Source organism: Quercus lobata, chromosome 8 (assembly GCF_001633185.2).
Source record: "Quercus lobata isolate SW786 chromosome 8, ValleyOak3.0 Primary Assembly, whole genome shotgun sequence".
Taxonomy (NCBI): Eukaryota; Viridiplantae; Streptophyta; class Magnoliopsida; order Fagales; family Fagaceae; genus Quercus; species Quercus lobata.
The window spans coordinates 9,729,111-9,742,323 of NC_044911.1; the positions used below are offsets into that span (position 1 = coordinate 9,729,111).

Sequence of the window (13,213 nt, forward strand, 5' to 3'; positions counted from 1 at the left end):
AAGGAATATAAGTACAATGTATTTCAAAATGGTCACAAGACCCTTGTACAAGAGATAAATGTATCTAAAGTAGAAAGAAAAGAAAAAGATACATGAAATCCTCGCTACATCCCTCAAAATCAACACTCCCCCTAACAAAAATCTCCTATACTAACCCTCCCCCTACAAGTATGACTACTCTTATATCCAAAACTACTTCCCCTTTTTGTCACGAGTGACAAAAGGTAAGAGTATCAAGTAAACATCTCGTCATCGTTGAAAGAGCTAACATCTCCAACCTCATCATCATCATCGTCGTCGGATTCATCATCATCCTCGGATGCCTCGGGAGGAGGGGAGGGAGACTCCACAAAGCCACCAAGGCGAGCCTGCCATTTGGCAATACAGCTGACACGAGTGTTCACTGATACATCTCAGTAGTGAGTGTATCAAGGCGAGCATCCATGCGCTGAAGCTGCACCATGATTGCATCAAGGGTCACACCTCCCACAAAAGAAGAGGGAGCGAAGGTGGATGAAGCTGAAGGAGTGAGAGAAGCCGTCGATCCGGACCGCCTCGAATGAAATTGCACCTTGCTCTGTTTAACAGTAGTGGCATCTATAGCACCCATAACATGGAAGTGGTCGGACATGGGAAAGGGAACAGAAAAATGACGTAAAATCCTTGTGATAGCTGAAGGAAAGATGAGCTTATCATGGGTCGCCGAATCCCTATGTACATATATGATAGAAAGAATGAAATGAGAGGAAAAATTTATAGAGAGATGCTCTAAAAGTGAAAGCAAAAACCGAGCACGGGGCTCTGTAATAGAGTTATAGTGAGATAAATGATGTAAAACAAAAGTCATGACCATGTTAAGAAACCTAGGGCCTTTAGCAAAGGTCGTACAAGAGGTGAATTGACAATCACCCCAATTAGAGGGACGCTTACAAAAAGAGAAAATAAGCTCGTCTTTAGACACAGTCCTCAAACTATCTCTACCCTAGGGACACGGAGCACATCGGATATAATATTCGATGTGACCACAATGCACGTACCTCGAACATGCATGGAGTTCTACTCCATGCATGTTGAAGTAAAACTCCTGGATAAGCACGGATGGACAAGTGACCAGGACGTCACACAGTGACTCCTAACCCCATCTGTGAATGACAATGGGAACATTAGTGTCAGAGAAGTCCAACAAAATGACTTGGCATTCCGAATAAACACCTTGTCTAGAGAAGTTCTCAAAGAAGTCTAATTTGGCCTTCTCAACGTGGAACCAGATAGAAAAAGGTGTAGGATCAGAAGAAGTGGATGCCCCAAAATGAAGAGGGTTTAGGGACGGAGTAGACTTGTGTTTGGGTGCCATAAAAGCAAACTAACGCAAACAGAAGAGAGAGAGGGAGAAAGAGACAATCAGAAAGGTCCCAAGCAGCAAAAATATATCAAAATGTATTGAATAGAAAGTATATATGCATGAAAATGCATAAACATGTGACATGCAAAAGTAATTGCATCATGGGCTCAGCCCAATCCAATCCTACCAGCACACAAGGTAAACACACATCTAAGAATGCATGAAACATTGTTATAATGCAAATGAATGTAATGCATGAAGTTTTAAGATCAAAAATAAAAAACCCGTCCCAAAAATTTTGCAAAAACCTCTTTGGATAAAAAGTTAGGTCATAAAAGATGAAATGCATGAAAAAGAAGGATTAGGACTCTTACCAAGTGAAGAAAAACTTGATCTAGGCCGAAAACTCCTTGAGGAAAAGGTTCGGAGTGAGTGAGAAAGGTTTGGGAGGTGAAGAGTCAAGAGAGATCGAGAGAGATCAAGAGAGATCAAGCGAAATGAGTCTGAGATCGCGAGGACCCTTTATATACAAGCTTAGTAATTCTCGACAGATCAAGAGGTGTCGAGATTTAAAGGGTTCGATAGATGCAACTATCGAACAGGTGTCCAAGGCAAAAAGAAGCTCGATGGATCGCGGATTTGTCGAGGAGCTATTGAGGGGATAGAAACTTTCTCGATCGATCAACCTAGCTATCAAGAGGTGTCAGGATTGCAATAAAAAGCAACTGAAGAGCTCGATAGATAGGCTAGGTATCGAGAGGTGTTGAGGAGCTGTCGAAATTACTTAAAAACAGTTTTTCAAAGAAGAGAAAAAAACAGACATGAATACAATCAATCATGCAACTCAACCAAGGATCCAAACAACATTTTGAACTCTCAAAATCATCTCTTAATAGAAAAAAATGTTAAGCACATAGATCTCAAAACACACACACATACTAAACAAGTCTAACCAATTTTATATTTCAAAAACAAATCAAGACAGTTTAGTGAGTATACATTAACACGAGTATTCCTTGTGACGGCCAAATCACATTGCACCTGCACGTGTATCAAAAGTAGCAAAGAATATTGCGTGTTGTGTGTGAAAAATATTGTAAGATTGCATAAGCGTCTACATGTTATGACAATTTGAGATATAAGAAAATCACTTTAACTCACACACAATCATAACTGTTTGATGGGGACTACCACCTTCGAGGTACATCCTATAACTCCCACATCTCCTAGAATACACGCTTGCAATCATATATAAAGCATTTTTATTCTTTTTGCTTTTATTTTCTTAGCATATATATATATAAATATATATATATAAATATATATTTAAGCAAACCATGCATGGGTATATAAGAGAGAGAGAAAAGAAATACCTAATTATGTTAACCATTTTGACATTCCACTTTTGCTATACCGAAGCATACAAATGTCATCTCATGAGTGGTGGATAACAGTGGTGAGATAGTTATTTATGTCTTTCTCTTAGGATTTTCTAGTCATTCCCGTCAAAAAGAGTGATACGAGTGTTAAGTACAAGAAATTACTTAATCTTACTCATCACAAACATGAGCCACAAAAATCACTTGCTTAGTTATGCATAAAGATGCTCATCTAAGATATAAGAGATACAAAGTTTAGAAAACTTTGTTTCAATGGCCATCCAAGGTACATAAGTACCTATGTACACAAAACACACACTATTTTTGTATTTTTCTGATTTTTTAGTTTTTTTTTTTATATGAAAAACAAAATAAACAAAACTGAAAACAAACAAAAACATGTTAAACAAAGCAAAGTATAAAACTAGACTCACTCAAAACTTGAAAAACTAGACTCACTCAAAACTTGAAAGCAAAACACACAAGTAATGCAAACACAAAAATAAGAAGAGAGAAAGAAAAGTGATAGAATCACTTGGAGCCTTTTTCCTTCCACACCTTAAAAGAACATTTCCTTTAAGCGAACCCTTGAATCAGCGGTGAGGGGGAAGAATTGAAACCGTTCAAGTTCGAAAGGAACATGAGGACTTTGAGAAGATCTCCAAGGGGAATAAAAGAGGATGGAAATTGATTCTGGTTTCCCAATGCGATCAAGCCGTTGCTCTGTTGAGTGGCTAATCACTTATAGCAATTAGGTCGAGTATAACCAGCTACCACAGTGATGACAAAGATGCTGCTTCTTCTGTTTAGGCTTTTAAGAGTTAGCCTTCTTAGCCCTAGGGTTTTTAATCTCTTTCTTATCAATTTTAGGGGGTGCTCCTAAGATAGATTTACCATTGTCTATGTTCTCACTAGCTAATTTATTTTTAACAACATTATTCTCAGTTTCAATATTATTAGTAGGAGGAACAAAAACAATAGCACTAGTAGAAGCAATACTAGGAGAAGAGAAATAATACCCTAAATCAGTTTGATCGGAAGCAAATTTTTGAAGACTGAACATCTCATCGAGCTTAGCGCTTGAAGTTCTTTCCAGCTGAGCTCTGACTTGGAACAATTCTGCCTTAAGCTTCTTAGTCTTGTCAGCTAAGAAATTATTCTCAAATCTCAGTGCTCCAATAGTCTGATTTGCTTTATCAAACTTTGTAGAAATTTCTTCTCACACAAGCTCCACATCACTAAGCTTCTTGATGGCCAACCTATACATCTTCTCATACTTTTCTGAGACCTTGTATAACTTTGCATAGACTGTGTGGATGTCATCTTGTTCATCCATCTTCTCAAACTTAGACTCCACCAATTCCTTTTCTTCATCCACATCTTCAACAATCCCCTCAGTAGGATTGACAGTGGTAGTAAAGGAATTTAGGATTCCATCATCCTCATTATCGTAATTATCCTCAGGCTCAATGTCACTCAACGTAGTAGCAAGTACCTTGCTCTTCCCAATGGTCTTGAGATACATAGGGCACTCTTGTTTCATATGTCCAAAGCCTTGACACCTGAAGCACTTTGGTCCTGAGGGAACAGTGTACTGATTGCCATCCCTAGCATCCTTCTTCCCTTTATCTTGGCTCTTGAACTGTGAGGAGCTAGATTGCCTATGGTCCTTGTCGAGGCCCTTCCCATTGGCATTCTTCATGAACTTCTTGAACTGCCTTGTAATATAGGACTTTATCTTAGAATCTTCATTGTCTGAAGACTCATCAGTATCACTGCTCTTGGCCTTCAATGCCATGCTCTTGCTCGATTTCCCAATCCTTGTTAAACCCAACTCATAGATCTGCAGATTTCCAAACCAACTATTTCATAGGAATTTTGTCAATATCCTTTGATTCCTCAATCACGGTAATCTTGGCTTGGGATCTCTTGGGTAGAGATCTAAGCACCTTTCTCACAATCTTGGGTTTAGGAATGGTTTCCCCAAGATTGAAATTTGAGTTCACTATGTCCTTGAGCTTGGTATAGAACTCATCAAACGACTCATCCTCCTCCACCTTGGTCTCTTCGAAGCTAGTAGTGAGCCTTTGAAACTTTGAATCCTTGATAGCCTTTGTTCCCTCATAGGTTGTCTGGAGAATGGTCAATGCTTTTTTCACAGTTTCAGTGGAGGATATCTTCTTGAACTCCTCATTTGTGACCGCATTGAATAAGGAATTCAATACCCTACTGTTAAAGTTTGCCCCCTTAATCTTAGCATCATCCCAATCAGCCAGCACTTCTGTAGGCTTAGTCCAGCCTACCTCCACAGCTTGTCACATTTTCTCATCTAAAGACTGCAAAAAAGCTCTTATGCATACTTTCTATTATGCATAGTTAGTGTCATCAAATAGAGGAGGTATAATAAGAGACTGTCCTCTATCCATGACAAACAGGGGTCAATGGATAGCATAACAAAGATTAACTCTACTCAAAGTGTGCCTGCTCTGATATCACTTAATAAGCCAAAAACGAGTTAACCCCTTATGATGAATTAATTGATTAATTAGCCAAGTTTATTAATTAATCAAATTAACATGCAATTGTACGTGGTAGCACAAACAAATCACCAATTAACTAAAGTATGTAGCAGAAAATAAATTGAAACGGTGATTTGTTTACGAATGAGAAAAACCTACACGGCAAAAACCCTACCAGGTGATTTTACGGTCACCACTCCCGAGAATCCACTATTATCAAAACAAACAGTTACAAGTAAAGGAATCTCGGTACCTTATACCAACCTACAGTTGAACCCTTACCCCAATATCCAATTGGACTTGTTCTGTAGTAATAATCTCTCATTTTCAATGCACGGTTCCAGTACGTGTCTAACCAATTGCGCGGATCCTAGTACTCGACTTCAATCACCAACTAGAGAAGGATGTTGGCTGCAAAGTTCTTCAATTTATCCAAATGATGAAGATCATGAAATTGCTTAGTCACAAAACCCTATGGTGTACAAACATAGCTGCTTCTTCAAGAACTAGGGCAAACTAGGTTTCCGGTCACACTCTTCTTCACTCTTATGAAATTTGCTCTTATGAAACTTGTGTTACCTTTTACGACCCTTAAAATAATCCTTATATATGTTTAGGGCTGTGAGAAAAGAAATCCTACATTCATGGATTGGATGAAAAATTGGACTTCATAAATCTCAACAGATACCTATCTGTCGAGAAGCTGTCGAGCCACGGGATTCAGACAACTCTCTAAGCCTCGATAGATGCTAGCTGTCAAGTTTTAATGAGTAGCACTTTCACACTTGATTCTTGGATAAACTTGCATGGTTTTAACACTTAAACTTGAAACCTTATTTCTTAAAGTATTAAACACATCCTAGATCTACCAAAATACAAGTAAAGTGCGTTTTGTCAAAGGATTAGCCAATTACATAAAATAGTGACATATGTTTCTAACATGTGAAACACATATGTCCTAACACTACCACATGTATTCCTTGAGATGGCCAAATCACATTATACCTGTATAATAGTATCAAGAATAGCAAAGAGTATGCGTGTTGTGTGTGAAACTTTGCAAGAGAGTATAAGTAAATCATTATACGAAGATTAATGATATAAGAAGATCAATTATATCCAAACACAATCATAATTGTTTGATGGGGACCGTCACTTTCGAGGTACATCATATAACTCCCACATCTCCTAAAAATACACTTGCAACCATATTTGAAAGTATTTTACTTCTTTTTGCTTTACATGATCTTTGTGTATTTTTCTTTTAAGCATAAAATAACATAACATGCATGGGTAAATTAGAGAGAAAAGAATTACCTAATTATGAAAGCTAAACATCTTGTTTTCACTACAACAAAATGTATTTTCAGTGACGAATTTTAGTGAGGAAAATTTTTTCGTCACAAAAAGGTACCATATAGTGACGAAATTTATATTTCGTCACTATTTATAAAAAAATTAGTTACTTTTAGTGAGGAAAATTAAATCTCATCACTATATGTTGTGTTGAACTAAAGGCGCCAAACTAAATTCATCTACAGTGACGAATTATTTCATCGCTAAAAGTTTAAGTTTTTTGTAACAAAAATTTTCATCACTAAAGGTGTTGCTAAGAACACTGTTAGTGACGAAACTCATTTCGTCGTAGAATGTGACAAATAGTGACGAAAATAAGTCGTCACTAAAAAAAGGAACATAAAATCAGATGAGAGTATTAGCGACGAATCCAAATTTTTGTCGTTAAAGGTAGCCTATAGTGACGACATACAAGTCATCACTAAAAGTTTAATACTTAAAACACTTCAGCCTCCCTTTTTTTTTTTCCCACTTTATTTTCCTTCCTTTACCTGATTCTCTCTTTCCCTCACTCAATACCTCACAGCCGCTTCACCTGATCTCAGCCGTCGCCACCAATCGAGCTTGCCGTGCCGCCGATCGAGCTCGCCATGTTGCCGTTGGCACCGTCGTGACGCTTAAGTGTCGCCATTGGCGATCGACGCCGATCACGATGCTTAAGCGTCGCCGTTGGTGATCGGCGCCAATCGCGACACTTCAACTTCGTCTTCCAAAACAGGCATCACTTCAAAGGAAAGGTAAGCTATCTTTGTCCACCACTCTCTATTTGTTTTTGTTTTGGACCCAGAATAAAAAATTAAAGCTTTTTTACTTATTGATGAGCTGAGCTTGGTTTGAACAAGTATTGGTATGGTGAGGTTGAGATTTTTTATTTATTTATTTTATTTGGGAAACAAATTAGAAGAAGAAAGCTATTGTTTTTGTTCTTTTTTTTCCCCCTGTTTTCTGTTTTCTACTTTCTATGAAAGTTGAGGGTTAATGCTTTTCTTTTGCCAAATATAATGAATTTTTTTTCCTTCCTTTTTAAGGAACTTAGGTGTAATTGATGCCTTTAGTAGCGTTTTAACCCATTCTAAATCAGCATTGAATGTAATTCAAACTATACATAAAGCAAAAGCACAAACTAAATAATGTGTATGTCTATTTGGCAATCAAGACAAGGAATTTAGAAATCTGGGTTTGTATGATTAGTTCTAGTTATTCACTATGATTCAGTCTTTGGGATAGAATGTCTGAATTGTTTTTATTTATTTATTTATTGAAAGTGTTACTTGTTTTGATTGTTGTGTGTGTATTTGAGATATAATTGGGATTAATTTGGTGAATTTTGTGGAAAAGACTATGTTGGATGTGGGAACTGGGAGTGGCATTCTCGCAATTTGGTCGACACAAGTAGGTGCGAGAAAGGTCTATGCAGTGGAAGCAACTAAGATGTCAAAACATGCGTGTGCGCTTGTAAAAGCAAATAACTTGGAAGGTGTGGTTGAAGTGATTAAGGGCTCTATGGAGGATGTTACATTGCCAGAGAAAGGTTAGCGTGATTACCTTATTACTTGTTACCTTATTACTTGTTACTTGTACTCGGGATGGATTGGTTTTGTTGGGAGAAAGATATGGTAACTAAGTTATTAGATATTTTCTTTTGCCTGGATTCTTTCTAGTTGATGCTTGTAATGGTTTTCAATTGCTTATGTGAGTAGTCATTTGTTTTAACTTTGATGAAATCAGGAATGTATTACTGAATCACATAGAGAAACTATGCATGGGGCCTGTATATAAAAGGGAAGTTAGCCTAGCAATACAACAATGTAGTACCTGACAGTGTTACAATAGTATGGAAGTAAATATACAACACTTAGTTTTTGAAACAGCAATGGGTGATTACTTATGTGTTTGCTCCAAAATAAGGGAAAGATTACTTGTTTGTTGTATTGTGTTGCTTGATTGATTTAATTGAAAATGTTAAACAATTGCTTCTTTTTAGTAGAAACTTAAGGCAGTGTTTTATAGGATTTGGATTCATTCTGGACTCTATGATATAATAATAATAATAATAATAATGTGTGTTACTCTTTTGCAAGTTTTAGTGATATAAATATGGGATTTTTGGTGAAAGCTTTTGTATTAATAGTTGGTATGTTGATGATGGTTGTTGAACAGGGGGAAATCTCTAGTTAAACAGTGTTAGTTGCACCATCTTTATGTTGGTGTTGAATTAGGTGAATCTTCACAATTAGGTGAATGGTTGGTGTTGTTTCTCTAAAGAGTTGTTCAGTTGAATGGTTGATTTTTGAATCTGATTTTTCCATTATAGTACAAGTAGTGTTGTTTCTGGAATGTGGCTTTTGTTTGCTAGTTTTCATGTGGGGTAGTGATTTTGAAGAATTAGATATTTGTGCTGACATTTGGTTGTTTACAAGCTTTTCATTCCCCTGTAAATATCTTTCTTCATTGGCGGTTCTAATTATTGTCTTATCTGCTTGTTTAACTTTTCTTTAACTTTTGTACTTATAAATTTGACTTTTCTTTTGCAGACTAAATACACATTATTTGTAGTAACTTTGGATTTTTTTTGAAAGTTGTAAACTTAGCTTGAGCAAAGTAAGTAAATTCTAGTTAAAAACTTATAAAACTCTATACTTATGATGTTGGAAATTGGATTTGTGGTGGTATGTTGTGTTGGAGCAAATGGGTGGCTTGCATGATGTTATAAGGTGGTTTAAATTTATATTGGGAGTGTTGTTAATTTCTTGCAAATATGAATGAACCTTGTTGATTAGATGTGATAAATAGTACTTTAATTGATTTCAATACTTGTAAACACTCTATATTTATGATGTTTGTGATTGGTTTTGTGGTAGGTTATTGTGTTGGAGCAAGCGGGTGGCTTGCATGGTATTATAAGGTGGGTTGTGTTGGATTTTTGAGATTGGTGAAAATTGTATGAACCTTTTGAGGAGGGTTAAAGTGTGATGAGTAGATTAGGTACCACTTTATTCATTTCAATTAGTTTGTATATATATGATATGAGAAGTGGATTTTTGAGATTGGTGAAAATTGTATGAACTTTTTGAGGAGGGTTAAAGTGTGATGAGTAGATTTTCACAAATGGGGTGTTGGGTTTTACTTAGACTTTGATGTTTTGGCATTTGGGTATTTGTTTCAAAGTGTGGTTCAATATTTACTTATAATTGTTTGGTTGTTGCTTTCAAGAATTAAGGTTCAAAGATTAAGTAGTTGTTTATGGGGGATTCTTTGGTTTCACATTATTTCAAGGTGATCTAATGTAAGGGCTATATACATAAAACTTGGATAGAAAAGGGTAAAATGAGTAGGTAAAGAGGCGTGTTCTTGTTAAGTAATTTTTTTTTTCCCAGGAAAAGGATCCTCTTCATTTGTCTTTGAAATGGAAAATGTCCATTTAATGGTGTGCATGGTGTCTTGTCCTCTAAAATAAGTATTCATTCCTTGGTGTAGTAAGAATAGAATATTAAATGATGTGCCACCATGTACACCTTTACATCCGAACACTGAAATGGAAAGTATAAGGGAGTCCTATAATTTGAATGTATATGTCACCAAGAGCCTTGTACTTAGCGGCATTGGCACATTGTCCAGTTCTCTATAGAGGCAGGAGAACTTGAGTTTGAATCTCCCTCCCCCACTTAATGTTAGCAAAAAAAAACTTGAACGTGTATGTCAGAAATGTTAAACAATGTTAGTTTTGAGAATCTAGTTTCATATTTGATGGTAGATGCTAAGATTTTGTTTGTGGTAATATGTAGGTTTTTGGTCCCTCAGCTCAACAAAGAGATCTTTATGATCAAGCAGTGATTCCAATAGTACATGAAGTTTTAGAAGGCTTCAATTGTACCAAGAGGAGCGAGCTAGGGACCAAGAGGCATGAGGACATCTTCCGTTAGTTCTAATTATATTATGCTATACTTTTTCTATTGTTATAAAACATCTTAAGTTATTGTATGTGTTGCAAACAATTATTGTATACTTGTATGGAAGGAGTTTGAATTAGATACCTGTTTTATTTTTTACTTATGGAATGTATGGATCTTTTTTTATAAATGTGTTGTTGAAATAAATGTGTTATTCAAATGTGAGGTTTTAATAATGTAATGATAAATTACAGGTTAACATCAAAGCCATGAAAAAAATAAAAACAGAAAATAAGTTTTAGTGAAGAATTTTTTCATCACAAATATAGCAACAAAAAAATTGTTTTAGTGACGAAAATTTCATCACTAAATATAGCAAAATTTTGTAAGAAATGATTTTAGTGACGAAAATTTTTGCCACTATATGTGCTTAGATTTTCTTAAAAATAGTTTTAGTGATGAATTTTTTCGTCACTATATGTACCCAAACATGGTTTTAGTGACGAAATTATTCATTCCTAAATATGATTTAGTAAACTAAAGTGTTTTTAGTGACGAAATATTTTCATCACTGAATAGTGATTTTAGTGAGGAAAACATTTAGTGATGAAATGTTTTCGTCACTAAAAGTTTTTTTTTTTTTTTTTTTAAATCAAATTGGACTTTTAATGACGGGGCTACAGTGACGAATTGAGTTTCATCACTAAAAGTCCAATTTCGTCACTAAAGGTCCTTAGTGACGAAAAACTGGACTTTTAGTGACGAATTTTTTCGTCACTGAAAATACATTTTGTTGTAGTGTTTGTTGTGCAAGTGCTACACCTTACTAAGCATGACTTTTATGAATTGCACATAAATGTTGTATGATTGACGAGTTTTAGTGGAGAGATGGTTATTTATGCCTTTCTCTTAGAATTTTTTAGTCCTTCTCGTCGAAAAGAGTAATTAAGATATGAATGATAAAAGATCAACCAAATCACATGAAGATGCTCATCTAAGGTACAAGAGATACAAAGTTAAGAGCTTTGTTTCAAAGGCCATCCAAGGTACACAAGTACCAATATACACAAACACACATTGTTTTTATATTTTTCAAAATTTTCTCCTTTTTATTATTATTTTTTTATTAAAAAAAAAAAAAAAAAAACAAAGCATCAAAAACTAAACTGACTCAAACCACAACACCAACCATGCATGAGATCAGGAAAGTGAAGGAATCACTTGTAATCTTTTTCCTTCCAAATGGGAGACTTGGATGGAGAACTTTTCTTTTGCATGAATCTTTGTTCAGATGGATAATGAGGAGAGTTGAATCCATTGAAATTAGAGAGTAACATGACAACCTTAAGATGTTCTCCAAGGGGGGCTAAGGAAAGTTGGTGTTGATTTTGGCTCCCAAAAGATGACACTTTTGATTTGTTGAGTGGCTAACCACTTATACCAATTTGGACGAGTGTGCCCAAATGCTCCACAGTAATGGCAGAAGTGAGGCTTCTTTGGTTAAGACTTCTTGTTGGTGGAGTGATGATCATTCCACTTAGTCTCTTTCTTACCAACCTTAGAGGGTGCTCCTAGAATGAATTTTCCTTTATCATTTTTATCCTCACTTACATTTTCTATCTTAGGTTTAGTTACCTCACAGTTATCATTATTGGCAGGGGGAACAAAGATGAATTTATTTAAAGCATTAGAAGAGGTACTACAAGAAGAGAGAGAATGATCATACCCAAGACCTATTTTGTCAGATCGATGTAGAATTCTAGAAGTTGAGCATTTCATCCAACTTGGCACTTGAAGTCCTTTCCAATTGTGCTCTTACCTGAAACAGTTCAGCATCCAGTTTCTTGGTATTTTTAGCAAGAAAGTTGTTTTCAAACCTCAGTGCTCTGATGGTTTGATTAGCCCCATCAACCTTTATGGAGATTTCCTCTCATTCCAACTCCACTTCACTAAGCTTTCTCATAGCTAACCTGTAAAACTTCTCATGCTTCTCGAAGACCTTGTACAATTTAGAGTAGGTAGTGTGGATGTCATCTTGTTCATCCATCTTCTCAAACTTTGATTCCATCAGCTCTTCTTCCTCATCAATCAGTTCTACTGCTTCCTCAGGGGACTCAATAGTAGCAATGAAAGTAGTCACTATCCCATCTTGATCACTATCATCAGAATCTACTTCTAGTTTTGTATCACTCAATGTGGCAGCTAGGGCTTTGCTTTTACCAATGGATTTGAGATATGTGGGACATTCTTACTTCATGTGTCCAAATCTTTGACATTTGTAGCACTTTGGCGCAGTAGGAACATTGTTCCTTTGATCAACATCCTTGAATTCTCTCTTGCCTTTGTCTTGGGACTTGAATTGAAAGAATCTAGACTGTTTGCGATCCTTGTCACTTGCTTTGACGTTCGCATCCTTGATGAACTTCTTGAATTGTCTGGTGATATATGAATTGAACTTAGTATCCTCATCTTCAGACGACTCATCGTTATCATCATTCTTAACCTTCAAAGCCATGTTCTTGCTTTTACTACCCTTGCCAACCCTTGCTAAACCTAGTTCATAGGTTTGCAAATTCCCAATCAATTCTATCAAAGGAATAGAGTCAAGATCCTTTCATTCTTCTATGACAGTGATCTAGGCATGGAATCTTTCTAGAAGAGATCTAAGAATCTTCCTAACAATCTTGGGCTCTGGAATTTGTTCTCCAAGATTGAAGGATGAATTGA

General features: G+C 36.0%; 1 protein-coding gene across 1 annotated transcript; it reads right to left on the reverse strand.

Annotated features, from left to right (window-relative positions):
• Positions 1-233: 233 nt before the first annotated feature.
• On the reverse strand, positions 234-13,001 carry LOC115956319 (NAD-dependent protein deacetylase HST1-like). The gene is made up of 4 exons (XM_031074735.1): positions 12,772-13,001; positions 12,457-12,699; positions 12,306-12,372; positions 234-368 (listed from the first exon to the last, which is right to left on the reverse strand). The coding sequence occupies exons 1-4, from the start codon at positions 12,999-13,001 to the stop codon at positions 234-236; spliced, it is 675 nt and encodes a 224-aa protein (XP_030930595.1).
• Between the last annotated feature and the right edge of the window lie 212 nt (positions 13,002-13,213).

What these genes read in the sequence shown, in the direction of transcription:
- LOC115956319 (XM_031074735.1), bottom strand. Translation starts at nt 13,001, where the DNA reads ATGGCTTTGAAGGTTAAGAATGATGATAACGATGAGTCGTCTGAAGAT. An exon ending in AATGTTCCTACTGCGCCAAA is followed by an intron (nt 12,700 to 12,771) that starts GTGCTACAAATG and finishes CATTGGTAAAAG; the next exon opens with CAAAGCCCTAGCTGCCACAT. An exon ending in AAGCATGAGAAGTTTTACAG is followed by an intron (nt 12,373 to 12,456) that starts GTTAGCTATGAG and finishes TCAAACCATCAG; the next exon opens with AGCACTGAGGTTTGAAAACA.